Below are 13,065 nucleotides of genomic sequence, written 5' to 3' on the forward strand. Positions count from 1 at the left end.
GGGAATTGGCACCAGGGCTGGCCTTCAAAGAACCTAACCTACTGGAAGCACTTTGGTAAGAAGGGCATAACGAGCCATTGCCTGTCCAGCCCTCTTCTGACTTACATCTCAGAAGCTTCAGTGCAACTGGAATCTCACCTGCTCTATAGGAGTTAACATCTGCTGGAGAAACTATGGCTTGTTTAAAATTCATCATTTGAAGGAGGCACAAGAGCCAGACGTTCTGTGTTCTGCATGTGGTGCATGTAACTGTATACTGAAGGGGATCGGCAGAGAAGGAAGTACACATGTTGTTTCTATATTTACAGTGCAACTGAATGCACACATGAATGCCTTGCCTGTAGGCAATTTGGAGGCTCCAGGGGAACAGTTACTTTCAAGACTGCCATAATTTCCCATGTAGTAAATGCCAGAATATTTTCCTATTCCTCTCCAAAAACAGTTTTTGAACTTGAGATGTAGAAATATATCCTGAATCTGCATACTAGGCTTCTTTCTTTATCTTTATCCTGTAAACAAACAGAAAGTGCCAAGCTTCTTTATGGCTGGTGTGATCCTCATTACATAGCTAGCATATTGCTGATTTGACATATTGATAGATGAATTGTTCCCGAGGTCACACTATATCATGGAAGTCCTCAGGATTCAGTATTCTCTCTCAGACAAGAGCCCACATACTTTCTCAAGCAAACCATGCTGGTGTTAATGACCTCCTCTTTCTTCTTCTTAATATCTAGTATTCATAGTGTTTTGTTTCTCATTCATGGCTCTGTGTCAATCAGGCTGACCCCAACTTGGTTCCGTCCAGATGTTACGGACAACAGCTCATTTTGTCTCTGGCCAGTGGCTTTTCTGGCTGGAACTGATGACAGTTGTGGCCCTAAACATCTAGGGGACAGCAAGTTGGAAGAAGACTGGTGTAAACAGTAATTTGTAGCTGTAGAAAACTCTTTAAAGAGGCATGGGAGGGGTGTTTTTCCTTTTGCTAATGTTCTCTAGTTTATAATGCCTTCATTTGTCCCAAGGGCAGGACAAAACAGTAAAATGTAATTGTTACCTACAGACCTATATTGATGAGAGAGAGTACTGCTGTCATATAGGGTGTGTGCATGTGTGTCGCCATATATTTGATTTATATTTTACCTATTTAATTGAGAAATCATTAGAATTGCTGCTCTGGCATTTTACTATATCGAAGTGCAGAGTAGTTCCAAGTAGATACATGCATTAATCACACTTTAACCATCATGTAATGTTAATGAGATGGTATGCTGGCAACTTTCCTGTTGTTGTTTATCCTTCTATGGTCTCTTGTAAGGCTGTGGTCATGTGACACACAGGCCCATCTTGACAGAGTTGATGAATAGAGAGGGAGAGAGATATTGGCAGGCTGCTCACCAGGGTTGCTTCCTCTAGCATTGTTTTCCTAAATAATTCAGAAAGGCTGGTGTTTTCATCAAATTATTTCTGTTTTCAGAATGAATAGGAATGAGGAAATGAATAGAGATGGGTGCAGTTGAGAGTCTGTGTTGTAGAACAGGCAGAATAACATTGTTTATTGCATAAATGTCCCCAGATTTATGCCATGTTAACTTCGTTTGGTTTTTCCCCTGTTTCTTTGCTTGGTGCTTTTCTGTTGATCCTGAGGGGACTATATTTGCTTAAGTAGACAGTGAATCGAGTACATAATTGCTAGACATTCCACATTGTCCTCCTGAGATGTCTTTTCTTTCAGACACAAAGAGACATAATTACTGTTAGCGCAAGCCCCTTGGTGGGCATAAGATACCGTGTAGGAGAGGTGTCATTGATCTCTATATTTTATTGGCCCTTCTATAGAAACTTTTGCCAGATCATTGTTTCCCAAAGTAATAGTAGTAGTAGTTTTAAAGTTAGACCAGGTACTCAAATTAGAATTGGAGTGGCTTGATAAGGAATATTAGAGAAATGGATGAGGAGTAGCAGTGTATGGAGGACAAAGAAGAGAAACCTGGCAGGTATAATCAGTGAGTTTCCTAGGCTTAACAGGGATGGAAACTTAAATATGGTGGGTACCTGCTTCATGTTGGCTCCAAAGAAAGATAAGACCCCAAATAGTTATGCAGTAAACATACCAGAAGGCACACAGGAGGTAGAGAAAAGAATAGACAAGAAAGATCAGAATTTCCCCTCTAGTCTGTCTCCTTCACCTGTTGTGAATTATCTTACGTTTTCACTTGTATGTATTTTAATTGCAAAATAATTCTAGTTCCAATTTTGCATTTTAAATAGATTAAGTAGGCAGCTCAGCCAACTATATCACAATTCAAATGCACCCCCCCATCAAAAAGGATTTTCATTAAATTGTCCTAAAACTTATCTGTTTTATTATGTGGAATATTATATATAGTTGTTACAAAACAATAGTTTGGACAACATATTTTTGAAATTTTACTTTATTATCCCTTCTCACAAAACAAACAATACATTAGCATTACCAAAACAAACACCCTCCCCCTCCCCACAAACCTCCCTGTAACACATGTGAACTAACACATTATGGTAAAATATGCAAGCTTACAATTTGTAGGATTTTTGGGTCATGTGGGAAAAATATTAATAAATCCAACTATCTGCTAATAACTTAATCCCCTTTCATATCCACAGTACGATTAAAGTCCTAACAGAATTCCAGCATAAAAGATGCATGTTAATCTATGAAACAATTTGGAGCATTTTTGTTTAATCCCTCCATTTCTGCTTATTAACCAAAATGTCATAAAGACTGGCATTCAGGTTGTAAACATCCCTTTGACAGTCACAAAATTTAGGCAATGAACTTGAGAAACCTTGTCTATGCATAGTGGGCCTGACATTGAAAGCCCCACTGATTTCTCTGGCAAAGGGGGCTTCTGAGCGAGAGTGAGAGAGAGCTTCTGTACAGAAGTGGCTGGGAGTGTAGCTGTCAGCTAGGATATCTCTGATTAAAATTTCAACCTAGACTGGCCAGAGGCAAGCTGCTACCTCTGCCTTTCACCCTCCTACCATTAGGGTAACAATGTGAGCCTACCTTACAGTGAGTTGCTGTAAGGATTAATGTACAGAAGCATTTAGAACAATGCAGTGGTGGCTCCATTCTAGTGGTGGGCAGAGCCAGAAGTAAAGGTTACTGGGGCCAATAACCAAAGTGGGTTTTAAGTTTTAATGCTTAACTTTGTATAATAGGCTGCATACTAATCACGGAAAAGCTAGAGGTTTCTACACCACACCAAGCATCATTGGAGAGTTGGGCCATGTCCTTGACTAGATTGTACCACACATATTTATAAATTGTGACTGTTGCATCCTATATTGTGCTGCCTCTGCATGGATCTTTTTGGTTAATTGCACTTGCCCACCCTTCAGCACAGAATTTTAAAGCCCGTTTTCAGAAGTCAGTTTTCAGTCTTATTTCTGTTGAGTCAAGGTGAATAAAATCTATATTGGAACCTTATTAAATCTGCAGAGTGGCTTTTCTGCCTGTGAAGTTCGTATGCAAAAAGCTGTAATCTTAACTTTTTATCCTGATTTTGCTGTTTTTAAAATTAAAAAAAAATGAACTACTCACATGCTTAATTGTTGCTTTATCTCTAGTACATTTTCTTTATCATTCTTTTCACGCAATGCATTTTTACTCTAGTAACAACATGTGCGCTGTGCTTTATGAAAGTCACTCGCTGGAAACCTTGGATATTTTCCACAGGGATCCCTATAGACCCATCCAATTTGAAAATACTCCGTTTTATCCTCTTCTTAATTACAATACGCAGAGCGGAATTCTGTTAACTGTTTAGAAGTTCCACAGAGTAATGATTCTATCCCAACTATAAAGAGTATGACAGAAAACTATTCACAGTTGGAAGCCAGCTGTTGCCTAGCTACCTAGCTTTTTAATTCAGAATCTCCTCCAATTTAATAATACCCGGCCCTTAAGCTGCTAAATGTATTTGTTCATGACTCACCGTACCATTTTGTGCATGCTTTTCACCAGTTAGCATCAATTATGACAGGGAAAAGAGAGCATTTACAAAGGGGTTAATGTGTGGTGTAAATCCAAAAACTAGGGAAAAAATGCAGACAAGCTCCAGTAAAGTTGCAACATGGGTACCATGCCAGTGAAATTGCCAGGTGGAGAATTAGTTGGAATTAAAACAGCCATGGATGTAGTTTAGCAGGTGTCATAGAGCCTGCTTGTCCCGAGGCATAGATGCCTCCGTTTATCTTGTTCACCACGAGGCATTTATTTTTTATAAGAAAACGTGTGGGTTTGGTTACTGTGCTTTAGCACTGAGGCCAAAATAGCCTTGCTTGGAAAGAAAGAAAGAAAGAAAGAAAGAAAGAAAGAAAGAAAGAAAGAAAGATTGTGGTCCTCGGCAAATTAGGCAATTATTGTTACATAAAAGAAAGGGATTTTAATAGTTCATGGGATGAAAGTCTAGAATGCGGCTTCATTGCAGAAAGGGAAATCTGATAGCCTTCCTCTGCCTTAATTATAACTCCAAGAAATACTCAAGTCTCTGCCAGCTTGGCACTTTTTGTTGTATTATCTCTAGGTTAAAATCCCACCTTTATGTTTCCTCAGATAGGATCCGCATCACTTAGCTCTTTATATATTGAAGTCATCTGCTTTTCTTATTCCTTCTGCTGCTACCAGTTATTTCCAAATTATTCTCTTGTTTACCTAGTATACTTATAGCTGAGTTTGGACTATGGGATGGACGGACTAGGAAACTTAAAAGTCTTATTTACTAAATCCTATTTATAGTATCAGAAAATAGGTTTATGTGCAGCTTAGATGTTAAATGAACGCTTTGTTTTATTTTTCATTTTGCATTAGCAGTTCCCTTAATTTGGCCTTTCCCCAATGCTGAGCATATTGCTAATAGCAGACAGCTTTGTGGGGCTCCACTGCTGCCTTGACCTCCGGTTGCTTGCACTGCTGCTTACATAAAGGGGTTGAGGCTGCAGTGAGGTCAGTCTGTTGCAAACACAATGGCAAAGCCAATCTGGCACACCCACCACTGTGCTCCATGCCTCCCTGCCTTGTCCCTCTACCTCATGGTAAGCCCCAGCGATGCAACAAACTGGCGGTCAGTTGTGCGTCACTGCCTCACCACGTTATAAGCTTCTGCATATTAATCACTATGCAAATGAGATTGAGGTGCATGTGTCCTAATATGACGCAAATATATTTTGGAGTGCGGAATTTATTCACATTTCTGAAATTCTCTAAGTAAGAGCGTCGATACCTGACTGTATAGGGAAATACAGCCAGGCTATATGCTTGTAAAAATCTAGCAGTTGCTTCCATGTTAGCAGGTGCACTTTCCCTGGCAGCTCCAGTTGTAAAGGCAATTGCTGGCTTATCATGTGTACCTTGGTTTCCACCAACCTTTTCCCATGCAGTTGCGCAGACGCCTGTGAAATCGCTTTTGGTGTGAAGTGCTTTGCAGTTAAAACAGTTGCTCCTGACTTTTTACCAGGGGACCAACATTTACTCTGTGCATTTATGGACCTTTGAGCTCCTAAAAATACTGTAGTGCTGTCTTTTGTTTCTTAATTGGCAGGAAACTTAAAGGAGGTGGTTAGGAACAAATAACAAGTGGAACAAAGAATGGTGGGGTTTCTGTGACCCAGTTAACGGCAAGTGCTCCCCATGCGAATGGGGTCAGGTGAAATGTACAAAAGGGTAAGGGGATAATAACTGGAAGTTCAAAGAGCAGTGGCAAAGGCTCAGTGTTTATAAGCTTAGCGTCACAGGAGTCAGTGTTGCAAGATTTAAGGGGAAACTGCAAAGCCAACAGACCCATGTTACAAAGGAGCAAATATGAATAATCCTCTGAGGGCTAAAATTGACTGGGTCAACTACCACAGCATTTAAGAACAGAAAATGAAGGGATTGTATGTGTTAGTTAAGGAGTTCAAGGTGGTAGAAAAGGTCAGAATTGAAGGAGTTGGATATCAATGGAATGAGGCTCAAGAACATTCACTTGGGTAGGTCAAAATTCTAGGTTACCAGAAGCTTGCAGGTGCAGGGGTTGTGATTCTCCAGGAAAGATAGAAGTTCTAGTGTCAACAGCTTATCTCAGGCTCCAAAGACATAGGTAGGATGGAAATGACCACATTGCCCCTTCCCTAACATATCACCTCCCATTTGGCTATTCGCACTTGTATTTTATGACGACAATGGGGTTACCCATTTGAAAGGTTAATGCTGTCCTGTTGTTGGCAGCAGATGTCCTTGTTGTACTCGTCATGCTATTACCAGAACATAGGAGGGAACAATTGGCTGGTGGGATGGGCATGTGAACTAAACTGGACATAGCAATACAGATACTCACCAACATGCTCATTCACATGCTGTGCTGTCTACCACTGCTGTTCACACTTGACCAACAACCTTGATATGGGATGGTCTTCCTGATCACAGCCTGTGTGGCTCTCCAGATAAGTTCTGCTAGTGCATTGCTACTGCTGTAGCTAGGGTGCAGCCCTGCATGCAGTTTTCGCTCTTGAAATCCCCAATGTCAAGTCATATTTATTTCTTAGAATGCAGCACATTCACCTCTTCCAGCTGTTTTTCTTTTTGCTGCCTTGCCGTCTTTTTTAAAATATCAATAATGTATCCAGTGCATTTCAAAGCTGCACTGTTCAGCTTTGAACAGATTATTTATGTGCTCTTGAATTCAAATATAAAAAGCATTCCTTTCGCCAGATCTCCCTTGGATTTTCAGAGTCCAGGAAGGCAGTTGGGGTGGCAGCTTTGGTGTGTTGTATGACAAGATGTAAAACCTTCCACCGGGGTCACCTTATAAATATTTATTCCAATAAATTTCTTTAAAGAAATTAAATTACGTGTTCTGTACAAAATAGACGAGAAAGGCTTTTAGTGTCACTGGCTGCAAATTGAAGTCATTTGTCTAGGAGGGTCAGGTGCCACTTTGTGGTAAGGATTTGTCTGAGATCCAAGTGAAGAAAGATTGATAGCACAAAGAGATTGATGAAATGAGCAATGCAATATGCATATGAAGTTCTGGGTTAATTAGGAAAATTTAAACCAGAAAGGTTCTTTTGTGTGAGGTGTAGGAGCTGTTACTTGCTGTCTCTCTCTCTCTCTGTGTGTGTGTGTGTGTTGGCTTGATATTTTGGGAGAAAGTGCATGTGAATACTATTGCAGAGACTGATTGGAGCTTCATCCATTTTATCGTTAATGAGAGTTGCTTAGCCATTCATTTGCAGTTGCCTGTTTTCTCATTACTATAAGCTACAGAGTTGTCTGCATCATTCATTGCTTTAAATACTTTTTGTTTTTATATATATATATTTTAAAAAACCTATCATTTCATTGAATCATGTTCCTATAAACATTCTGAAAAGGTTCTGGCCACCTCCCCTTCCCCTGACAAACCAGATTGTAGTGGTACCTGACATTTGTAGACTCGTCCATAGCTAAGGAAACTAACCATTCCATTCTACTCTGTATAAATTTCAGTGCACAATCCTCTACAAATAAAATAGGTGTTTGTGCGTGCGCACACACGTACACACAGTATCTTTGACACTCGAAAAAAAGAACTAAAATGGTTGCTTTATTGCACTATAACGTGGTCTACTTGGCTGTAATATATTGCCACATTTCAGCGAATTTCATCAATATTTTTGTTGATCCAACAGGAGATGTCGGTTGTAGCACACAACAACAGTCTTGTTCTGGGGCATCTCTCAACCCTCTGAGATAGATGGGGGCACTAGGGGCTACCTGAGATGGGAATATCGAGGGCAGACAGGGAGCTTCCTCTTCTTTTGTGAGCAGATACCTCCATTGGCGCTGTTGTCACCCAAAGAGTCCTGTGCTTTTTCTTTTTAACCCTTATCTGGTAGTGAACATTGAATATTAACTTTTTCCTTTCCTTTTTGTTTTTTGCTTCGCAGAAACCAAAACAGAAAGACTGGCATCCTCCCGGAGGGTTTATCTTAGGACTCTGGGCGCTCATTATCATGGTCTTCTTTAAAACCTACGGAATCAAACACATGAAACACATCTTTTAGACCCTTAGAGCAATCAAGATGTCTTGCTCTGAATGCATCCTTGAATAAAAATGATGTCTTCTACCTGAAAGTTCTCCTCCTCCATCACCCCACTTGTTATGATACTTGCACATTTTTACTTTGTGTTTTGTATTGTTAAATGCAGCTGTTTAATACCCATTTTGAACACATTTTATAAAACTTCCAAGGACACAGTGAGAATCCTTCCCTCCTTCTCCATTGAAATGAATGAGCAACCTAACTTACAGGAGTAAAGGCACTCCAAAGAGGTAAAAGCAGGCTTCGTCTTAGTTTGCTGCAGAGAGAATAGCATTTGCATCTACCATACAAGGAGTATTCAGGGTGGCATTGCCCTGCATGTGCACTGCAGAACAAATTGTAAGTTGTAAAAAGATTATTTTTCTCTCTCTACTTCTTCTTCTACTACTATTACTACTACTGCTACTTCTTATGTAATCATTACCCCCATCACTGAAATGAAGGTCTAGACAATATGCAGAACCTTATTTAAGATGTCATTTTATCAATATAGACTTAAGTCACTTTGCGGACTTTTGCAGTGACATATTGAACACTTGCTCAACAGAAACAAAAATACCGTAGGAAATATTGATTTCGCTCTGTTAAATACAGCCCTTTAGATCAATCCTTTTACCTAGGGCAGTTTTGCTTCTTGGATTCCAAGAATGATTAGAATTGGAAACAAAAAAGGCCCAAAGAAAGTATTTCCTGGATCTGCTTGGTGAGAGAACCCACGCACTGCCTTGTGTTCAGCAGAAGGATATGCTGTCTGACTTTCTGAAATCACTTTATGTTCTTCAGTATCTTGTTAAGAAGAACAAGTTGTTAAAAACGAGATTCATGGGAAAAAATCCATTAGGACTATGTACTTGAAAACTGAGCTATACATTTTGTTGTCGGGTGTATTATTTATTTGTTCTTTGTGTTCTGCTCTTAATGAATTAAATCTGTTCACAGAGAAACAAAAGTAGGAAGAAGAATGGCTTGCTGCAGAATGATTTGGGGTGGACCATAATAAGCATTATGCAATTAAATTTATTGGTTACTAAACATGTCCTCATATGGAGTGGCTCCAATATGAAAGGTTGCCACATTAGAGCACGTTGAATTTCTGAACTTTTGAATTCCAAAAATGAGGAGTGCTGAAAAGTTGTAACATGACTTGGGAATTCCAAAGATATTTGGGTTAATTTAATATTATTTAGTTTTGCTTGGTAAGTAAAATGTATGTAAAATTGCGTAGAAATAATTAAAAATGATTCCCAAGTCCTTTCAGTTAATTTATTTGTTTGTTTGTTTTGCATTACCTAACCTTTTCAGAAAGTAAAATTGTAATTTGGTTTTCTGAAAACAGTTTATGGGCTTCTTCATCAAATGTAGACTTACCAAACTAAATGTTGTTCAGTAGCAGATTTAACCAAAAACATATTTTTAAGACCGCTCACTGAAGAAATTTGCAAAAATTATGTTTTCCCCTCTAAGATGACATGCCCTAAACATAGCATTCAATCTGTATCACTGCAGTATTTTTCGTTCATGAAGTTGGGAGTTGTGGATTGCATATAGTTAACGTGCTGCTCTGGGCTCCTCTGAAGGAAGATGCAGGGTATAAATCTAAATAATAAATAAAGTGGAACAAAAATAAATCCCTTTAAGTCTGAAGTGCCATAGCAACAGTATCTCTCTCAGGTGAGCGTGATGCAGTTTCTGTTCCACAAGCACAATATCTTGGTAAGTATGCCATACTGTTCTGTGGAATGAAACGGAAACATACAAAACAGACTTTATCAGTTACAGTGTTAGCTGTGTATGTTTACAGTGGTACCTCGGATTACAGACGCTTCAGGTTACAGACTCCGCTAACCCAGAAATATTACCTTGGGTTAAGGACTTTGCTTCAGGATGAGAACAGAAATCGCGTGGTGGCGGCATGGTGGCAGCAGGAGGCCCCATTAGCTAAAGTGGTACCTCAGATTAAGAACAGTTTCAGGTTAAGAACGGACATCCAGAATGAATTAAGTTCTTAACCCGAGGTACCACTGTATTGTCCTTCAGTCCACTCAACATCATACAGAGGTGAGTGGGCAATCTGTGTGGAAAGTGCTGTTTTATGAGGCATTGAAGACTTCAGGCCGGATCCAAATATGTCCTTTCTTTTGTAAAATGCTGCCTCTTCTCATGGAAGAGCCTTTTCTGATCTAGGAAAGAAATGTGACATCAGAAGTGGCCCAAATCCAGAGAGACACTTGCACAAGACTGCAAGAGACTTTTGCCCAAATCTTGTTCTTTCTTTGTCATCACTAGAGCAGCGGTTCTTCACCTTTTAGGAGGTCATGGGCCTCTTTGATAATTTGATGGACCCCCACCCAATAAATTTGATATGAATTTTTTTTCACCCCACAAACACAGTTTTCAAAGTATCAGGAAGAAAATAGAAGAACATCCCTTCTTTTGCACCTGGTTCATGGACCGTCTGTGGACCACAGGTTAAGAACCTAAGTGCTAGTGTGTATATGTTTTAGCCTGTCTCTTTCCTAATTGGTGCTTCTCTTACTGTAACACATCCTGGTGCATAGTGTACTGCACTGAGAGAATACTCTGTTGGATTGTGGAAGAGCTTACTGAACAGCACCAATACATTCCCCCCCCCCTTTCACTCACAGTTCTTTGGCCCACACCTCAATAAGCTGGATGGCTCAGTAATGGGAGACAGCGATAAACTTGGTTCAAATAATTTCCTCAGCATGGCCAATTCATCTGTTACCGGGAAGTGAGAAATAACCTTCTTTCTACATCTCTTGATAAATTTATGAATAGATGGTTGCTGAGAATACTTGGCCAGGAAAACCTGGGTCAGAATGACACCCAAGATAATCTAATCATTGTGAATACAATCACAGGCTTCTTCTAGGCCACAATGAGCATAAAATGAGCCACCTTGCCTGTACTATCTTTAAGAAAATGTCAGAAAATGGGAAAATAACTCACCTTTTTAGAGGTAGGTACGCTTGCAAGCCTGTGTTGATCAAAGACACCATTTTGTCAGATTTGTGGATGAGAAGAAAGCTTCATTCTCAGGATAGTTGGCCCGAAATCCTTTGCAAACAATTACCTCACATTTAGAAATTCAGCTTTCTTTAAAAACAAATGCACAAAGTTTTTAGAGGAATTTAAGTTCTGATAAGGTTTTTTTTTAATGAAATATACCGATACACCATTTTTTTTTACATTGAATTAGTCTTTAAAGGGCTATCTGTGTATAATTCATTGATTCAAGTATCTGACAGTGATTCCACTTTTCCTTTTTCTTTCCATTTGCATTTATCATATTTTATAAATCTAACGATAAATGTGTTTTATGGACATAAGTTGTCACATTGACAGTGAATTTAATAGAGGCCTGTTTCACTTGCAATTAAATTCTGTCATCCCCACTTTGTAGGCCTCATCTAGACCTCTCGTTCTACCTAAAAAACTGCCCAGCTGAGTAAAAGCAGCAGACTTTGGATGGATTCTGAGGAGACGTGGAGATACAAGTCAAGACGTCCTTCTGAAAAGATAATCTGCTTAGGGAAAAGAGGCAATTAGGTGGGTTATTAAAATACAATTTATGAAACGGAAAAAGCAGTAAGTATGCCGGCAAAGCTGATTAACAGAGGTGAGAAAAGCAATTAGATTGAAATGCAGCAATCCATGCTCAATGAGTCTGAGGGTATGATTCTTTGATGCACAGAGAATGGAAAGCAATTGGATTGTAACATCCACAATCTTTTCCTTTTTTGGCGCTTGCAGTGTCCAGCAGCTTATTATTGAACACATCTAATATTCTTGTGAGCGCACTCCAATGAGGTATATAGCATTCAAGGTCTGAAGGACTCCAGTGTTGGTGAAATCTTTTGCAACCAAACTGGGGTACTGGACGTGTACAGCAGTGTGTGTTGACACTACTATAGCAGCAGAGGCACTGTTGCTAGATGCATCACAGTATGCAAAGTTACCATGGAACACGGAATGGGCTGTAAGTAGCTTATGGGGCCAAAACATTACATTTCAGAACAGTCCAATGAGGGCTGTGCATGCTTAGTGGCCACAGAGTACAAAATGGGGGTGGGGGAGAAGGGGTGGAATGGAGTACCATAGGATATGGCTAGAACCTTGAACAATTTGTCTATTGCAGTAAACTGACCAAAGTATAAAATACAAAATCACAGCCTCACTAGAACCAGTTTATTAACACTGACAAGTGAATAATGAACGATCATAGCATGTATGAAAGATAAAGCATTCAGATATTTTGCTGCCTGTTATTAGTCCCCTCAAGGAAGATACTCAAAAAGACCCTTTTTGATCAACCAGGAACACTCTTCATAAGAGGCTAAAGAATGTTTTCTCCAAGCCATTGATAAAATCTACAGTAGAAGAAAAGGTGAAAGGCCATTTCGATTTCTGCAGCTATCCTGGAAGGGAACCTTGGGAAATGTACGATCTTCTTACAAGGTAAAGCAATAAAACTGCTCTTCTATTTAGAAATGGCATACATTTGTCAGAGGCAGACTAAGGCCAAGTAACTGTGTTGTACATGGCCCATTAGCTGATGCGTGTAACTCTGGGACTTCCACCTCTTCTATTTTCTGTGTAGCCATATATTTGACTTGCACTAGGTCCAAGGGGAGCAGATAAGGAGGCAAACCAGCAACACAAATTATTCCCATTGACATACTTCAATATAGACCCCAAAGAGTCTCACAGCATCTGACATGCCTGAGACATTGGAGAGACAGTGAAGATTCAGAGCCAGTAATGCATGGTATATCTATGCCAAGCTGCTTAATGTGCTATGTCTGACTTCCAGATTAAGGGCAGTGCTAGCAACACATTTGATTGTGCCCAGTATAGGTCTAAGAAAGGAGGACAGAGTTCCTTTCAAAGAAAATCTAAGGCCAGAAAACGGAGGCCCTGTACAAAATCTAGTTCACA

At 39.6% G+C, this 13,065-nt stretch overlaps 1 protein-coding gene across 1 annotated transcript in view; it reads left to right on the forward strand.

The window, feature by feature from the left end:
* PIGK (phosphatidylinositol glycan anchor biosynthesis class K) overlaps positions 1 to 9,368 on the forward strand; it is a 101,746-nt gene extending 92,378 nt beyond the window's left edge. Inside the window, exon 11 of the mRNA XM_028733055.2 lies at positions 7,951 to 9,368. Within this exon, the coding sequence (XP_028588888.2) occupies positions 7,951 to 8,067 (117 nt within the window). The 3' untranslated portion in view covers positions 8,068 to 9,368. The remainder of the gene's footprint in view (positions 1 to 7,950) is intronic.
* The last annotated feature ends 3,697 nt before the right edge of the window (positions 9,369 to 13,065 follow it).

This window comes from Podarcis muralis, chromosome 5 (assembly GCF_964188315.1).
Source record: "Podarcis muralis chromosome 5, rPodMur119.hap1.1, whole genome shotgun sequence".
In the NCBI taxonomy this organism is placed as follows: domain Eukaryota; kingdom Metazoa; phylum Chordata; class Lepidosauria; order Squamata; family Lacertidae; genus Podarcis; species Podarcis muralis.